At 41.9% G+C, this 15,423-nt stretch overlaps 1 protein-coding gene across 5 annotated transcripts in view; it reads right to left on the bottom strand.

Annotated features, from left to right (window-relative positions):
* LOC142499550 (neurabin-2-like) overlaps nt 1-15,423 on the bottom strand; it is a 91,016-nt gene that overhangs the window by 31,979 nt on the left and 43,614 nt on the right. For all 5 annotated transcript variants that reach the window (XM_075609060.1, XM_075609062.1, XM_075609063.1 and 2 more), the window contains exons 3-4: nt 2,333-2,465; nt 973-1,093 (exon numbers count right to left, since the gene is read on the bottom strand). In XM_075609060.1, coding sequence (XP_075465175.1) covers nt 973-1,093; nt 2,333-2,465 — 254 coding nt within the window. The remainder of the gene's footprint in view (nt 1-972; nt 1,094-2,332; nt 2,466-15,423) is intronic.

Below are 15,423 nucleotides of genomic sequence, written 5' to 3'. Positions count from 1 at the left end.
CCCCCTTCTCTCTCTCTCCCCCCCTCTCTCTCTCTCTCCCCCCCCTCTCTCTCTTCCCCCCCTCTCTCTCTCTCTTCCCCCCCCTCTCTTCCCCCCTCTCTCTCTCTCTCCCCCCCCCTCTCTCTCTCTCCCCCCCCCTCTCTCTCTCTTCCCCCCCCTCTCTCTCTCTTTCCCCCCCCTCTCTCTCTCTTCCCCCCCCCCCATCTCTCTCTCTTTCCCCCCCCCTCTCTCTCTCTCTCTCTTCCCCCCTCAGGTTTATTATAACTTTCAAGTTTCATGTTTAAAGGGTTAAACCTAGGTGATTGATTTTTGTTTTTGTTTATTTTTTACCCAAATCTGACACCAATAAGGATTAATTTAAAAACATTATGAGCTAATGGTTGGGGTTGATTTCCTTTCCCCTTTGTCTGTTGTTACTGTGTGCACAGCAAGTACTTGCAGTCACACACAGCCCCCTCTCCCCTTATCTTTATCATCTCTCTGATAAGAACAAGATATGCACAGGGTAAAGAAAACACTTGGTTGACAAGCACTTCCCTATTCAGAGCCCCCTAATAAATTGAACTAGTTAATTGGCAGTCAAAGTGTGGCAAATTGAGTACCTACTAGTTGTTTCCCATTGTAATGGGAAGCGTGGTGGCAAGTGAGAGTCCCCTCGCGCCCCTCTCCCCCTCCCTCCCGGCAAGTGCGAGTACGCCGGCGGCGGTACTAGTGCTGAGGGGACGAGCGGAGGAGAAATAACAAATTTTTGCATGCACAACACAATTCCTCAATTTTAACACGTTGTGGCTATTTTCACTTCTAATTCGCCACACTTGTGGCTACTTTGAAAAATAGGTTGCCCACCCCTGTACTAGAGAATGTCCTAACATCTATGATATTTTTTATTTTTGTCAACAATAATTGGAGACTAGCCTGTCATTTTATAAAGAAGACTAGCACTGCATTGCTTTCAATTGGCTGCCCACTTACCGTTCATCCTTCTGAGCTGCTCCTCCTTCAGTAATAGTTTTCACAAATATTCCTAACTTCTCCAAGCCCTGGTCTGCTCCAACACCCATCCCGATGATGCTAATCCCGAGGCCACAATCACCTGAAGATAAAGGCGCAATATATATTACAAAGGTCACATGAAAGCATTTAAGAGACTGCATACATTGACATACTGTAGCAGCATGTTCCTTGTATTAAGAATAAATTGATGCTTGGAGAAGAAATCCTCATCAAAATAAAGTACATATAAATTTCTTTTTTTTCCACCATGTAAGAACCAAGGTGTCTTCAAGAGCTGAACCACAGCACCTTCAAAGCTCTATGATCCTGCCGAATGCCGAGATATTAGTTTTTTTTTTTTTTTTTGCTTTTTCCAATACTTGCAATGAAAAACAAAGATGGCCACAGGGTCCCAATCGGAAGCTACAATGTTGTCACAGCTTTTCATTGGCTCCAGGAGTGTTGCCTTCAAAAGGAAAGCTATAAGGAACAGAAGGGGTACACATACCTTTTGGGTTCTGTGGTTCACCCTTTGTTTTAAAAAATATATATAAAATAAGCAAATCTATACACACAGAAAGAAAAACTAGCAGGACCATTTGAAAAGGAGCATTACATAAAAGTGTAATTTACAATGAATTTTCCACTTATTTATTTATTTATTTTTTTAAGTGAAACTTCTTTGCTGGCACCTACAGAGTTTTGATGGGGAATTTTTCATTCGTTGTCACAAAAACGCGTGACGGAAGTGACATTGTGACGTTATGACGCAGAAACGGCCACAGAGCATGTGAAGGATCTCCGGCGCATCGCGCATGCGCAGAAGGATCCTCAGGCCTCCGGCGCTTTGCACATGGATAACGGAGACCACATGCACATGCATACACACACACGGAATTCACAGTTAGTATACATATAGAAGTGCAAATAGCTAAAACAGGGGGTGTGTGCCGAGCAAGCGTGTTCTTAATCAAACTTCTTTGCGTTTTGTCACTGAAATTGTGTTTTGATTTTTAATTAAAAACATCACCATCTCAAATACAATGTGTGACAAAACAGTGACAAAAGACAAAGAAGCTTCACTTAAAATGTGCGTGCTCGGCACACACACACTTTTTTTCTTTTTGAGGGAGAAATAAGCAGTATATATTTATTTTATGGGGAGGTAGAAAGGTTTCTACCCAAGGCTATGCACTTATACACACAAAAGTGGCAAAAGTCTGAATTAAAAATCAGTTGTTTACAACAGCAATGCTAGAATTGTTGATGGCCTCTAACCAGGTTATACCAAAGATTAAATGAATTAAATAACATACTGGGGCTTAAATGTTATCTTTACCTTTTTCAATCTCTACAGGGAAAACATCCATTTTTTCCACTCTCTTCTCCAACTCATATTCTGCAGAAGCCGCCACCGGATCCACCTCTTCATTACGTCTGTCATAATCTTCATTTGAGAAGGTAGTGAAAACCTTGAAATGAGAAAGATAAATAAATTAAGTAAGTTACAAAAATCCTCCACCGTATAGCATACAGCAAATAAAAATATCACTTGTGAGCACATTAACATGTCTCAGACAGGTCTGCAACCCTGCTTTTCACCATTATTTCCTAGCATACAGTGCTTCCACTGCAGCAAGGCCTTCTGGGAAATGACATGCAAATGAGCAAAAAGTGTCACCTTTAGCTTCAAATCCATTTTGACATCATTCATCTGTAGTAAATACTGCTGCTTATAAAATGAATGCGTTTATTTTATTTATCAATATCCAAAGATATCTATCATACTTAAAAATATGACATTTAACATCAGCAGCATCATTTTTAAAGTATTGCTACACTTCTGTATATAAAATGGTTCTTAAAGTACATGCATAGACTTGTCAGTGCTGAAACAAACAGAATTCCTTGCAGGGTATAATCTTTATTTTATCAGCATTATATTTTTAAAATATGTTATATATGGGCTCATAGAACAATCTTTTGTCAGATGTCACCTTGTAAATAATCCTTTAAAAACATTTGGATTTAATGTTTCTTAATTCATTGAAGGATTTCAAAACATGCAATTAGTTTGCTTAAAAATATCTTTTGAGGCCTTCAGATGAGAGCGCTCTTTCGCTCTCAAATTGTATTGCAACTTCCTGTAGTAACAAAAAGGGAAATAATGAAAAAAAATTAAATAAATAAGGGAAATGGAGGAGGGGGGCAGGTGGGGTGGGATAACATAAGAGGTCTTATGTTTACAATATATCTCGATATTACATATTAGGTCGCAGTTATGGTTCAGCAATGAGGTCACGTGACGTAAAAAATATGAATAGACAAAAGGACTGTGAACTGAGAGCCATAGCTTATAGGCATCTTACACAGAAACTAAACCGCACTGACAAGAAAACCATGGTCAGAGTTATACTAGTATCCTTGCTAAATTTGTAACGCCTATGAAGGCTCTCCATGTTTCCAAACATCCTGAAATTTATAGGAGTGAGTCAGATTGGTTAGTTTTTCCATTACAAACACTCGCCAAATTCTAGATTTAATTTGATCAATAGAGGGCTCAAATGGCTTTCTCCATACTGCTGCTAGCTCACATCTCATAGACGAATGTGGATCATAAGTTTATTTGCCTTCTTATTCAGTGTATCCACTATCCTGCACAGTAGAGCCAACCAGGGATCCAGAGGGAAGGTGATGTCAAGAATGTTTTGTAACATGTCATACAGTAGCGTTGAGATCACTGGACACTGCCACATGTGAAAAAATTACCCTGTTTCACTGCAACACCTTGTACATAAAGGAGAGGTATTGCGATAGAATGTTGACAATTTAAGAGGTGTGAGGTACCGGTAGTGTAACATCTTACGTGCATTTTCTTTTATTAATACACAAATTAAGCTTTTTGATACACTTTCAAAAGAGATCAATCCAATCTTGTAGAAGTTCCTCGCTACGGTCTTCTTCCCATTTAGTTATAAATCTCGGAGTGTGTACGGAAGATTGTAATTTATACAATAGAGATGAAAAACCCCTTTGTTCACCCGTACTCAAATAAAGATCCTCAGATGTCATCTAGCCTGAGAAGGGGGATTTAGAGTTTAGAAAAAAAAACTTTTAACTGGCGGTATCTAAAGAATTTATAGCCTGGTAACCCTAAATCTTTGGCTACAGGCTCATATGATTTAATACCTTTATCTAGATGGAAAATGTAACTTCCCCCAAATTCCCTCCCGGAAATCCAGAGGGTATATACCCAAGATGAATTTAGGATTATTATAGAGGGGCAGCATAGAGGAATAAGTGCCCAACAGTTTATACTTTAATCTTGTTGATTCCCACAATTTTACAGAGTGTGGGTGATGGTAGAGAGGGTGATTTTCAGGAAAGGTCTAGATTGACTAAGCAACCAGGGCAGCATATCAAGATTAGCCTATTGGCAGGGCCAAGGACTATCACTACCCACTTTTTAATATCGACAGTGGAGTTCAAGTAAAGCGATGGATTTAGGTGGGCTGCATGGTTAGTAGGTGGTGTGTGGTAAAGTTATCCCCCCGCAACTTGTGGGGTGCAGTAATAAGGCACTCTTAAATCTTGGTTTCTTGTTGTTCCATATGAATCTTGATGTGTATTTTTGCAAGTCCTGAATATTCGTAATCTTTATAGGGACCTAGAGAGAGCGAGGAATACATACAGGATCCTTGAGAGTACATTCATTTTTTTATTCTACCTAGCCAAGATATCTGGTATCTGGACCATTCCTCCAAGTCCAAAATTAATGCTTTTATCGTTGAGGGATAATTGGCAGCATATACTGTATGGTGTCTGGAGAACCTCTGAGGAATATACCCAAGTATTTAAGGGAATGGGGCCTCTATTTGAAGTTGAAATTCAAAGTCAGGAGTTTTGTGATGTGATGCTGCGGGATATTGATGTTTTTGTTTCCAAATTTTTTTTATCAGGGTCAGGGATAGACAATTTTCACATAATACACTGTAGCAAACAGGAGCACCTCTATACATGCAGTTACTTTAAACATATCAAATGTACATAAGACATTGAGTATCCATCCAAAGCTCCCCCGTTTTATAGGGGGAACAGTTCAAGGTCTCTTACTTTGTAGGTGCGTATTTGATCTATCTGTAATCCCCTCTCCCCCCCCCCCCATTTGACCAGTAAGAAAGTGGGGAGATGAAGGGAACAGACAGTGAGTCCAATAGGAGGACGAGAAGGAGAAAAGAGAGAAGGAAGAGACAGAGAGGGGGGAGGGAGGGGAGACACTAGGAGTGGGGGGGGGGGTGCGGAGGCGTGGGGTATGAACAGAGGCAGAAGGACTTGAACACATCAAGATTTTCCTAGTTCAGTTATCTGTCCGCTTCCTTTGGCTCTCTGGGAACTGGCTTTTTTTTTTTTTTTTTTTTAGGAGTCCAGGCTCCAACGTATTTCTAGTCGTAGGGCGGGGTGCTGATGGTTAAAGCTGCAGTTCAAGCAATATCCTACATGTGTGTTTGTGTGTTTTATATATATATATTTATATATAATAAATCAGTTCTGTACTAGGAGAAAATACTTAGCATTTTTTTGTAACAATTTTTAAAGACATTTCTAATGTAGCAAGCATTTTTGTTTCTATAGAAACCATTTACAAAGTCACACTCCCTTCCCCTTCTGAGACAGGCTCTGGCCCTGCCCTCTCTCTAGCAGTGCACCAATTACATCTAGTAACTTATTTATTTATTTATAAAATATTTTACCAGGAAGTAATACATTGAGAGTTACCTCTCGTTTTCAAGTATGTCCTGGGCACAGAGTTAAGACAAATAATACATGGTTACAAATACAGTTACATAAATGAACAGGGTGCCCCATACATTATATACAAGACATTGCATGCACAGTTAAAAAAATATATATTATAGGCGAATGAAACAGTTACAGACCAGATTAAAATGTGAGACAGCCTTAGATTTGAAAGAACTTAAACTGGTGGTGGATGTGAGAGTCTCTGGTAGGTTGTTCCAGTTTTGGGGTGCACAGTAAGAGAAGGAGGAACGGCCGGATACTTTGTTGAGCCTTGGGACCATGAACAGTCTTTTGGAGTCTGATCTCAGGTGATAAGTGCTGCATGTGGTAGGGGTGAGGAGCTTGTTCAGATAGCTGGGTAGCTTGCCCATAAAGAATTTAAAGGCAAGACAGGAAAGATGAACTTTGCGCCTAGACTCAAGTGATGACCAATCTAGTTCTTTGAGCATTTCGCAGTGATTTGTGTTATAGTTACATTGGAGAACAAAACGACAAATTGAATTGTAGAGGGTGTCAAGTTTGCTAAGGTGGGTTTGAGGTGCCGTGCCATATACTATGTCTCCATAGTCAATAATTGGCTATAGCATCTGCTGTGCGATACGCTTTCTGACCAGGAGACTTAGGGAGGATTTGTTCCTGTAAAGTACCCCTAGTTTGGCATAGGTCTTGGTTGTCAGGGTATCAATGTGCATTCCGAATGTTAAGTGAGAGTCAAACCATAAGCCCAGGTATTTAAAACTAGTGACAGGGTTTAGGGTGGTGTTAGCGTTGGTTCTAATCAGGAGCTCAGTCGCTGGAAGCTTTAAAAATGTAGTCTTGGTCCCAAATACCATTGTTACAGTCTTGCCAGTGTTTAAAAACAGTTTGTTTTGGGAAATCCAGTTTTCGAGTCTCAAAAAGTCAGACTGAAGTATGTGTTGAAGGTCAGAGAGGCTATGGCTGTGTGCATACAGGATTGTGTCATCTGCATACATGTGTATTGAGGCTTCCTTACAAGCTGTGGGAAGATCATTAATGAACACTGAGAAGAGTAGGGGCGCAAGAACAGAGCCTTGCGGGACACCACAGGTGATATCCAGGGGGTTGGAGTTAGAGCCTGAGATGGACACATGTTGGGATCTTCCTGATAGGTAGGACTGAAACCAGTTTAAAGCATGCTTCCCTATTCCAGAGCTCTGGAGTTTGTTAAGCAGGATAGCATGATCAACTGTATCAAAAGCCTTTGCAAAATCTAGGAATACTGCACCAGTGAGTTGTCCCCGTTCCATTCCACCCTGGATTTCATTGCAAACTTTTAGCAGGGTAGTTACGGTGGAGTGTTTGGGACGAAAGCCAGATTGGACTTGGCTAGGGAAATTTGTCTTGGTGTAGTAATCGCTTAATTGGGAGTGGACACGTTTTTCCATGACTTTGGATAGAATTGGGAGAAGTGAGATTGGTCTGTAGTATGAGAGTGTTTTTGTCCCCACTTTTGAAGATTGGGACAACTCCGGCAGTTTTCCAGGTCTTAGGGATATGGCCTGCAGACAGGATAGAGTTGACTATGGAAGCAATTGGTTTGGCAATGGCTGGGGCACCAAGTCGTAGGAACCTAGATTGTAGTAAGTCAGGTCCGCATTGGCTGCTTAGTTTTAGTTTGAGGAGCGCTTGTGTAATCTCCTCTTCAGATACTGGGCCAAATTGAAAATTGTGGGCAGTGTTGGGAGGGGGTGGGGCTATGTGGGTACTCCCAGGATGAGATTCAGGTTTGTGGTTTGGGCTGCGTTTCGCTAATAAGTTAGTGGCACACCCCACAAAGTAATCATTGAATGCATTTGCAATGTCAGTGGGGTTTGTCAGAGTAATATCCCCCTTAGTGATATTACTTGGTTGTTGATGGTTAGGAGCCTGGAATATATTGTTGATAACCTTCCAGAAGTTAGCTGGGTTTGATGTATTTTGGTGGAGATTGTCAGAGTAATATTGTGCTTTTGCATGCCTTGTTTGCCTTGTGCACATGTTCCGCAGGCATCTGTAGTGATTGAGATCCTTGGTAGTGCCAGTTACTTTGTAGCTTTTCCACAAGGTATCCCTGACCTGGTAGAGTGCAATAAGGTCAGTTGTAACCCATGGAAGATGGGCCCCCCGTACCCTTATTTTGCGTAGTGGAGCATGGGTATCGCAGAGTTTTAAGAACTCGGATTGGAAATAGTCGAGCGCAGAATCAGGGTCTGGAATTAAATCGATTCTGCCATGGGCAGTTGGTAAGGTCATCCAGAAACTGTTGTGGGTTAAAGTTTTTAAATGTTCTAGTGAGGAGAACTTTAGGGCTTGAATGGGGCGTTTTAATTTTCCTTACACAGTACACTATTGCATGGTCACTGAAAATATCAGGAAGGATGCCAGAGGATTGGATTCTGCTGGGGTTTGAGGACAGAATCCAGTCTAGCAAGGAATGGTTATGTGATTTCAGGTTTGTCCGTGTGCGTTGGGAAATTAGTTGTGATAGGTTAAGTGACTTGAGTTGTATCTGGATTTTATGGTTTTTAGGGTCAAGCCAGTTGAAGTTGAAATCCCCAAGAACTAGCAGCTCACTCTTCTCGTTCAGAGGAAATGGAGCCAAGAAACTGGGTGATATCAGCCAGGGATTATAGAGGGGCTTTAGGGGGGCGGTAGATGCCAGCGAGCAAGATGGGCTTAGAAAAGGGGAGGCAGATTTTGCCAACTAGAATTTCAAAAGAGGGTGGGCTTGGGGGGCAATTTAACAGTGTAAATTGTAAGGTGTCTGCAATATAAAATAACACCCCTCCTCCTCTCTTTGACCTATCTCTCCTAGAAATGGAGCATCCCTGAATGGCGGTATTTGCATCAGGGGTTTTAGGGGTTAGCCATGTTTCTGTAAGAACGATGGCTTTGGGTTTATGTATAAGGCACCATGCCCTTAGTTCGTCCAGTTTGGGCAGCAGGCTCCGGATATTTATATGGGCGACAGAGAGCCCTTTTTGGAATTTAAAGGTGGAATTCTCAGGGGCATGGGACAGATTTGAAATGGGAGGACCTGGGTTAGGTTCAATATCACCTGCTAAAGAGAGTAATAGTATGAGTAGAAATTTGGGTAGTTGTTTGCAAGTAGTAAATGTGTTTGCCATTAGAGTGAGAAGTGGTTGGTGTTCTGGTTTTTAGAGTTCTCCACCAACATTCCGTAGATAGTGCAAGGCTTTTGAGTAGTCTAGGGTGTATGGTGATGTTGGGTGTGGGCCAGGATGGAGGAGTTTGTAGTGTGTAGAGGAAGTAACATCTCCATGAGGCCAGGAGAAAGAAAAAAGTTAAGATACATAGCAGGTTCATTATGCCAGAGGTAGGCAGTGCTGCATGGAGCTGTTGTGAGTGTGTGCAGACTAAACAGCAGGGGTGTGCCTGTTCCTTGTCAAATGTTTTGCTGCATTGCAAATGCTAGAGTCAGTTCTGGGTTTCAGTGGGCTGAGTTGGTGTGGGAGGTATTTTTGTGCAGTCAGTTTTGGGAGAGGCTGCAGTGAAACAAGTTGTAAAGGGGTGGGGGGTTAAAATATGCAGGTTAACAAGCATGGGATCAAAGTGTGTTCATGTTGCCTTGAGTAAGAGAGTTTGCAGAAAGGATGCAGTCCCCAGTCACCTCTAGTCAAACTATAGTCTAACTATTATTGTCACTTTAAATGCATCACTCTTAAGATGCCAATGCTATCCTGCCAATGCAGGGGGATATTTGTTTTATACCTCTAAAGCAGTCACATGACCCTCCCTCCGCCCCAATAAATCAGATTGTTCCAATTGGTCAATTAGCAGCAAACAGTTAAGAGGGGGGAAAAAAAAAATCCACCTTTTGATATACAAACATACCAAGAGAGATCAATATTACAAGCCGGGAGGGTAATTCTTTTAAAACAGGACTTGCATATCAGAGACATACCAAGAGAGATCAATATTACAAGCCGGGATGGTAATTCTTTTAAAACAGGACTTGCATATCAGGGACATACCAAGAGAGATCAATATTACAAGCCGGGAGGGTAATTCTTTTAAAACAGGACTTGCATATCAGGGACAAACCAAGAGAGATCAATATTACAAGCCGGGAGGGTAATTCTTTTAAAACAGGACTTGCATATCAGGGACATACCAAGAGAGATCAATATTACAAGCCGGGAGTAACTGCCTGGTGACATGATATTCCACACAGAACTTTGCATTGCGGGTACTGTATTGCAGCAATAACTGAATTAAATAATCCCAAGCAAAGCAATCGATTAATGGAGAACGGATCGATCTGCAACTCAGCTAATCACTTGTCAGTGTGCAGATTGTATTAATACACATATTGAAAAAAAAATTTTTTTTGAAAAAACAGCAGCTTGAACTGCAGCCTCTGAATTGTCATTATTCATTTTAAACTTGACATTTTTTTTTAATGATTCCAATAGATTAAAGAGAATAGAAGCAGGTAACAAAATGTCATCTGCGAATAGCAACAGACCTCATGAATATGTATCCCGTTTATATTTTTTTTCAATCTAACATGAGCTGCTAATGGTTCAATAACTAGTGCAAGGTGGAGAGGTGAGGAGGAGCAACTTTACCAGGTACCATTCTGGTTTATGATTGTATCAGTTGGCATGTTGATAGATCTGCGGCTATGACATCACAAGGCTGGTTCACCCTCATTGGCTGAACAATCGATGTGACATAGCAAACCCTTGGCCGCTGCGCCAAAAGACAAGAATCTTGTCTCTTGAAAAGATGGTCACACATCGCGCTTTCTGCAGGCGAGCGGCAGCATTGACTGGGGCCAGCCCCATAGAGTGTATCGCACAGCAGATGCTAATGTCAATTATTGACTATGGAGACATAGTATATGGCACGGCACCTCAAACCCACCTTAGCAAACTTGACACCCTCTACAATTCAATTTGTCGTTTTGTTCTCCAATGCAACTACAACACACATCACTGCGAAATGCTCAAAAAACTAGATTGGTCATCACTAGAGTCTAGGCGCAAAGTTCACCTTTCCTGTCTTGCCTTTAAATTCTTTATGGGCAAGCTACACAGCTACCTGAACAAGCTCCTCACCCCTACCACATGCAGCACCTATCATCTGAGATCTGACTCCAAAAGACTGTTCATGGTCCCAAGGCTCAACAAAGTATCCGGCCGTTCCTCCTCTTACCGTGCACCCCAAAACTGGAACAACCTACCAGAGACTCTCACATCCGCCACCAGTTTAAGTTCTTTCAAATCTAAGGCTGTCTCACATTTTAATCTAGTCTGTAACTGTTACATACGCCTATAATATATATTTTTTTAACTGTGCATGCAATGTCTTGTATATAATGTATACCCTGGCTCATTTATGTAACTATATTTGTAACCATGTATTATTTGTCTTAACTCTGTGCCCAGGACATACTTGAAAACGAGAGGTAACTCTCAATGTATTACTTCCTGGTAAAATATTTTATAAATAAATAAATAAATAAATAAATAGAGAGCCGTATCTTGCTGCGAGCAGTGGGGATGAGGCCTAAGTGTCTTCCTGTTGGCTGCAATGCTGATCAATTTGCTTCTAAACACCGCTGTACGGGCTTCCCAGAGGAAGGAAGAACTTACATTGTCTTGTTACTCTGAAAGTTACAGCTGATCTCGTCAACAAACTCAGAGAACGTCTGGAGACTATACAAGTGATTCATTTAATCTCCAAGAGCTCCTGCTCGCCTGGAAGTATACAGTGCAAGAAAAAGTTTGTGAACCCAACTGAATACAACGAGTTTGGGAGCACCCACACTATATAAAGATCAAAAACTTTGTGAGTTTGGTCTTTACCATACAGGTGTGTGGAAACACGTCATGACACGATAAAAATAAAACTCTGAAGACCTCAGAAAAGCCGTTATTGATGCTCATCAGTCTAGAAAGTGTTACAAAACCATTTCTAAGGATTTGGTGCTCCACCATTCCACTGTCAGACAGATTGTCTATTTGTAGACAAAGTTCAAAACCACAGTGTCACTCTACCCAGGAGCGGTGGTCCTACAAAAATCTCTCCAAGAACAAACTCGCAAATCATCCAGGAAGTCACAAAGAACCCCAGAGAAACATCCAAGGATCTGCAGACCACTCTCGCCAAGGCCAATGTGAGTGTTCATGACTGAACTATAAGAAAAAGACTGAACAAGAATGATGTTCATGGAAGGATAGCCAGAAAGAAACCACTGCTCTCTAAAAAGAACATTGCTGCCAATCTGAAGTTAGCCAAAGAGCACATGGATGATCCACAAGACTTCTGGAACAATGTTCTCTGGACAGACGAGTCAAAGGTACAACTTTTTGGCCTCAATGAGAAATGTTATGTTTGGCAAAAACCAAACACTGCGTTCGAACAGAAGAACCTCATCCGAACTGTCAAGCATGGTGGTGGGAGTGTGATGGTTTAGTACCTGGATGGCTGACCATCATTAACACAACCATATATTCTGCATTGTATCAGAAGATTCTAGAGGAGAATGTTAGGCCATCCGTCTGAGCTGAAGCTGAACCGAAAGTGGGTCATGCAGCAAGACAATGATCCTAAACATACAAGCAGATCTACAAAATAATGGTTGCAGTATGACATTTCACGTTTTAGTATGGCCTAGTCCAGGGGTGCACAAACTGGGGGGCACAAGATTTTCTTAGGGGGGGACCGGACGCAGGTGATTGCAGAGGCCCTACGCTCATCCCCAACGCATTTAAATTAAATGTCGGGGGATCGCGTGAGGCCTCTGTAACTCACTTACCTGTATTCAGATGCGTGGTGTGACGCGTCACCATGGCAATGCGGCATCAAATGACACAGCGGGACCATGTGATGTCACATGGCGCATCGCCATGGCAATGTGGCGTCAAATGACGCGGTGGGGTCACGACATGACCCCGCGGCGTCATTTAACGCTGGAATACGAGGTAAGGGGGGCGAGAGCACCAGGGGGGAGCAAGCAGTGGGTGTGCCAATAGTTTGCACACCCCTGGCCTAGTCAATGTCCTGACCTAAACCCCATGGAAATGTTGTGGCAGGACCTGAAGCAAGCTGTCCATGCAAGGAAGCCCTCAAGTGTCTGAGTTTAAGCAGTTGTGAAAAGAGAAATGGGCCAAAATTCCTCAAAACCGATATGAGAGACTGACCAGCAGTTACAGGAAACGCTTAGTTGAAGTCATTGCTGCACAAGGCGGTGCCACCAGGTACTGAATCTAAAGGTTCACAAACTTTTTCACACATGGATATTGAATGGTGAATCATTGGTGGCTAAATAAATGTTGAAAAAGTATCATGTTTTTGTGTCATTTGTTTGATCAGGTTATCTTTATCTATTATTAGGACTTAGCTTAAGATCTCATAACATTTTAGGTTTGAAATATGTGAAAATCCTAAGGGTTTCACAAACTTTTTCTCGACACTAAGTTATGAAGTAAGATTTCCATTGGGCCATCGCCGGACCAAGTAATATGGTGTATTTTTGCTTCTGAAGCTAGTGGCAACAATTGAGAGTTTACAAATATGTAATCTATCCTTTATTTATGAGAGTGGGGGGGGGGGGGGAGGGAAGGGAATTAATAAAATAGTGTCTCTGCTGCAGATGTGCCTCTCTCCAGGCATCTGACAAATTTAATTTTTCAAGATCCTCTTTAAGGACTCATAGCTCACTTTTCCCGTGTGACATTTGAGAACTATGAAGAGGCATGGATCTGTCCATTGTATAGTTTATTGTAATGTTAAGTTAACTAGCTAGAATTAGGCAACCCAAGACACCATTTACCTAGTACTGCAAATAGGTGTCTAACAAATTGCTGTATATCTTCATTAGGAGCATATATGTGTAGCAGGGTATCCTCCCTTGCCTCCTCCCTGACCGTGGTCCCGTCGCGTGGTAGGGTTTTGTGAGCTGTGTTGGCCATGTTGTGGTTGGCACAGCCACATACATATGGACTATGTGTAAAGCAGCGGCCATCTTGAGGTTGGCGCTGCAAAAGGAGGAGTTCCTGTCGTTCAGGATATCCTCCCTGGACTGGAGACAGCGTGGCAGTCCTGACTGATTTTCACTAGTTTTGATAGAGTAGTAATATCAATAAATAGGAATATCTCTTACTTATCAATGTTTTTCCTCTACCCTCCTTTCTCTGCCTCCTACTCGCGTTTCCCACATTCCCTTTCTGTTTACTACTCCCCTCCTGTGTAATTAAAGGTAAATGTACAGTTAGTATCTGCCTCACCTCCCCCTTTAGGGACAACTGTTACACCATGCTCATACAGTTAAAACACATTTGACCACATTAAATAACTTGGTATCTTCGGTTCTTATCAGGGAACAAGATAGAGGCGCCATATACAGTCAATAGCCTGAGGTTGCAATAATGCATATGGATGAATGGAGATGAAAAAGAAGACTAATGATAACTGTTCAATGAATACATTAAAATATCCAATATTAAGTCACTTACTGGAATAATCACCTTGATATTCCCCATTACGTTAAAAAAAACATAGAATCCCTGCTGGTGTTTAAATCAAGTTTTATAATGCACACAACTTCTTGTAAAGTACATCCGTATGTAGGCCTCTCCTTAAGGGCAGGTCCATACTGCCGCAGACAGCGCAGAGGCATGATCACATTGTCGAAAGGCATTGATCGCGCCCATAGACCGCACGAACGGCAGCAGGAGGGGGCGCGCGTTGTACGAGAAATCAGTTGAAACTGATTTCTCAGCGCAACAGCCAAGTCGCATGAGCGGTTCGCACAATGAGGACGAACCAGCTCCGTGACACCCCTAGCCATGCCCCCCACGGCGCGTCTACCATGGACAGAAAACGCACCCGCTTCACACGGGTGACGTCACAGCCTTCGCACGCCTCTGCACAGGCGAAGGCTGTATCGCCTTAGCCTAACAGTGTAGCTAGCATAAAGGGGGATATTTCATAAGTGATGTTTTGCCAAAAGACACGTACCCTCGATTAGGCTATAAGGTGTCTTGTTCTGGTGCCAGGTGTCCTATGGAATAGCTCCGCTTAGGAAAAATGGCCCATAGCTTTACGGTAGTTCTCTTATGGAGTTTATGTGCACATGTAAGCCTGTGGGTTTGTGTGCTTGGGAGATATGCACCAAATTGTCTTCTCAACACGTGTGTTCCAGGGTGTGCTGGCACCCCTACAAATAAAATACAAAATATTTCGACATAACTACAATATTATATGCCAAAAACAAAAGTGAAAAATGCAAAGGTACTGTAGAGTTATACAACAATGATTCCCTGAACAAACAGAAGATGTTAAATAGCAGATCATGAGAACATTCTCTTTTCATAGGTTCAAAGTCTAGCAGAAAGATTGTGTTTATTTTTACAATGAATAATTATGTGGAATGCGGAAATCTTTTACAGTTTTGTTATTACCTGCCAATCCTGGATAGTAATGACAGATGAAGATATTTTCATCACACAATGATACACAGTACAGTTTATCCACCAGTAAATCCCCAAATCTACAGTAGTCAATATTTCCCAAACACTTCAAATGTATTTCTATTGACAATACACCCCCCTGGTATGCAGAAAATGTGTGCTCTGCAGTGGCAATATCACTTTATTT

The sequence above is a fragment of the Ascaphus truei genome, chromosome 7 (assembly GCF_040206685.1).
Source record: "Ascaphus truei isolate aAscTru1 chromosome 7, aAscTru1.hap1, whole genome shotgun sequence".
NCBI lineage: Eukaryota > Metazoa > Chordata > Amphibia > Anura > Ascaphidae > Ascaphus > Ascaphus truei.
Note: the sequence above shows the minus strand (reverse complement) of the source record. Positions and strands in the feature narration are given on the sequence as shown.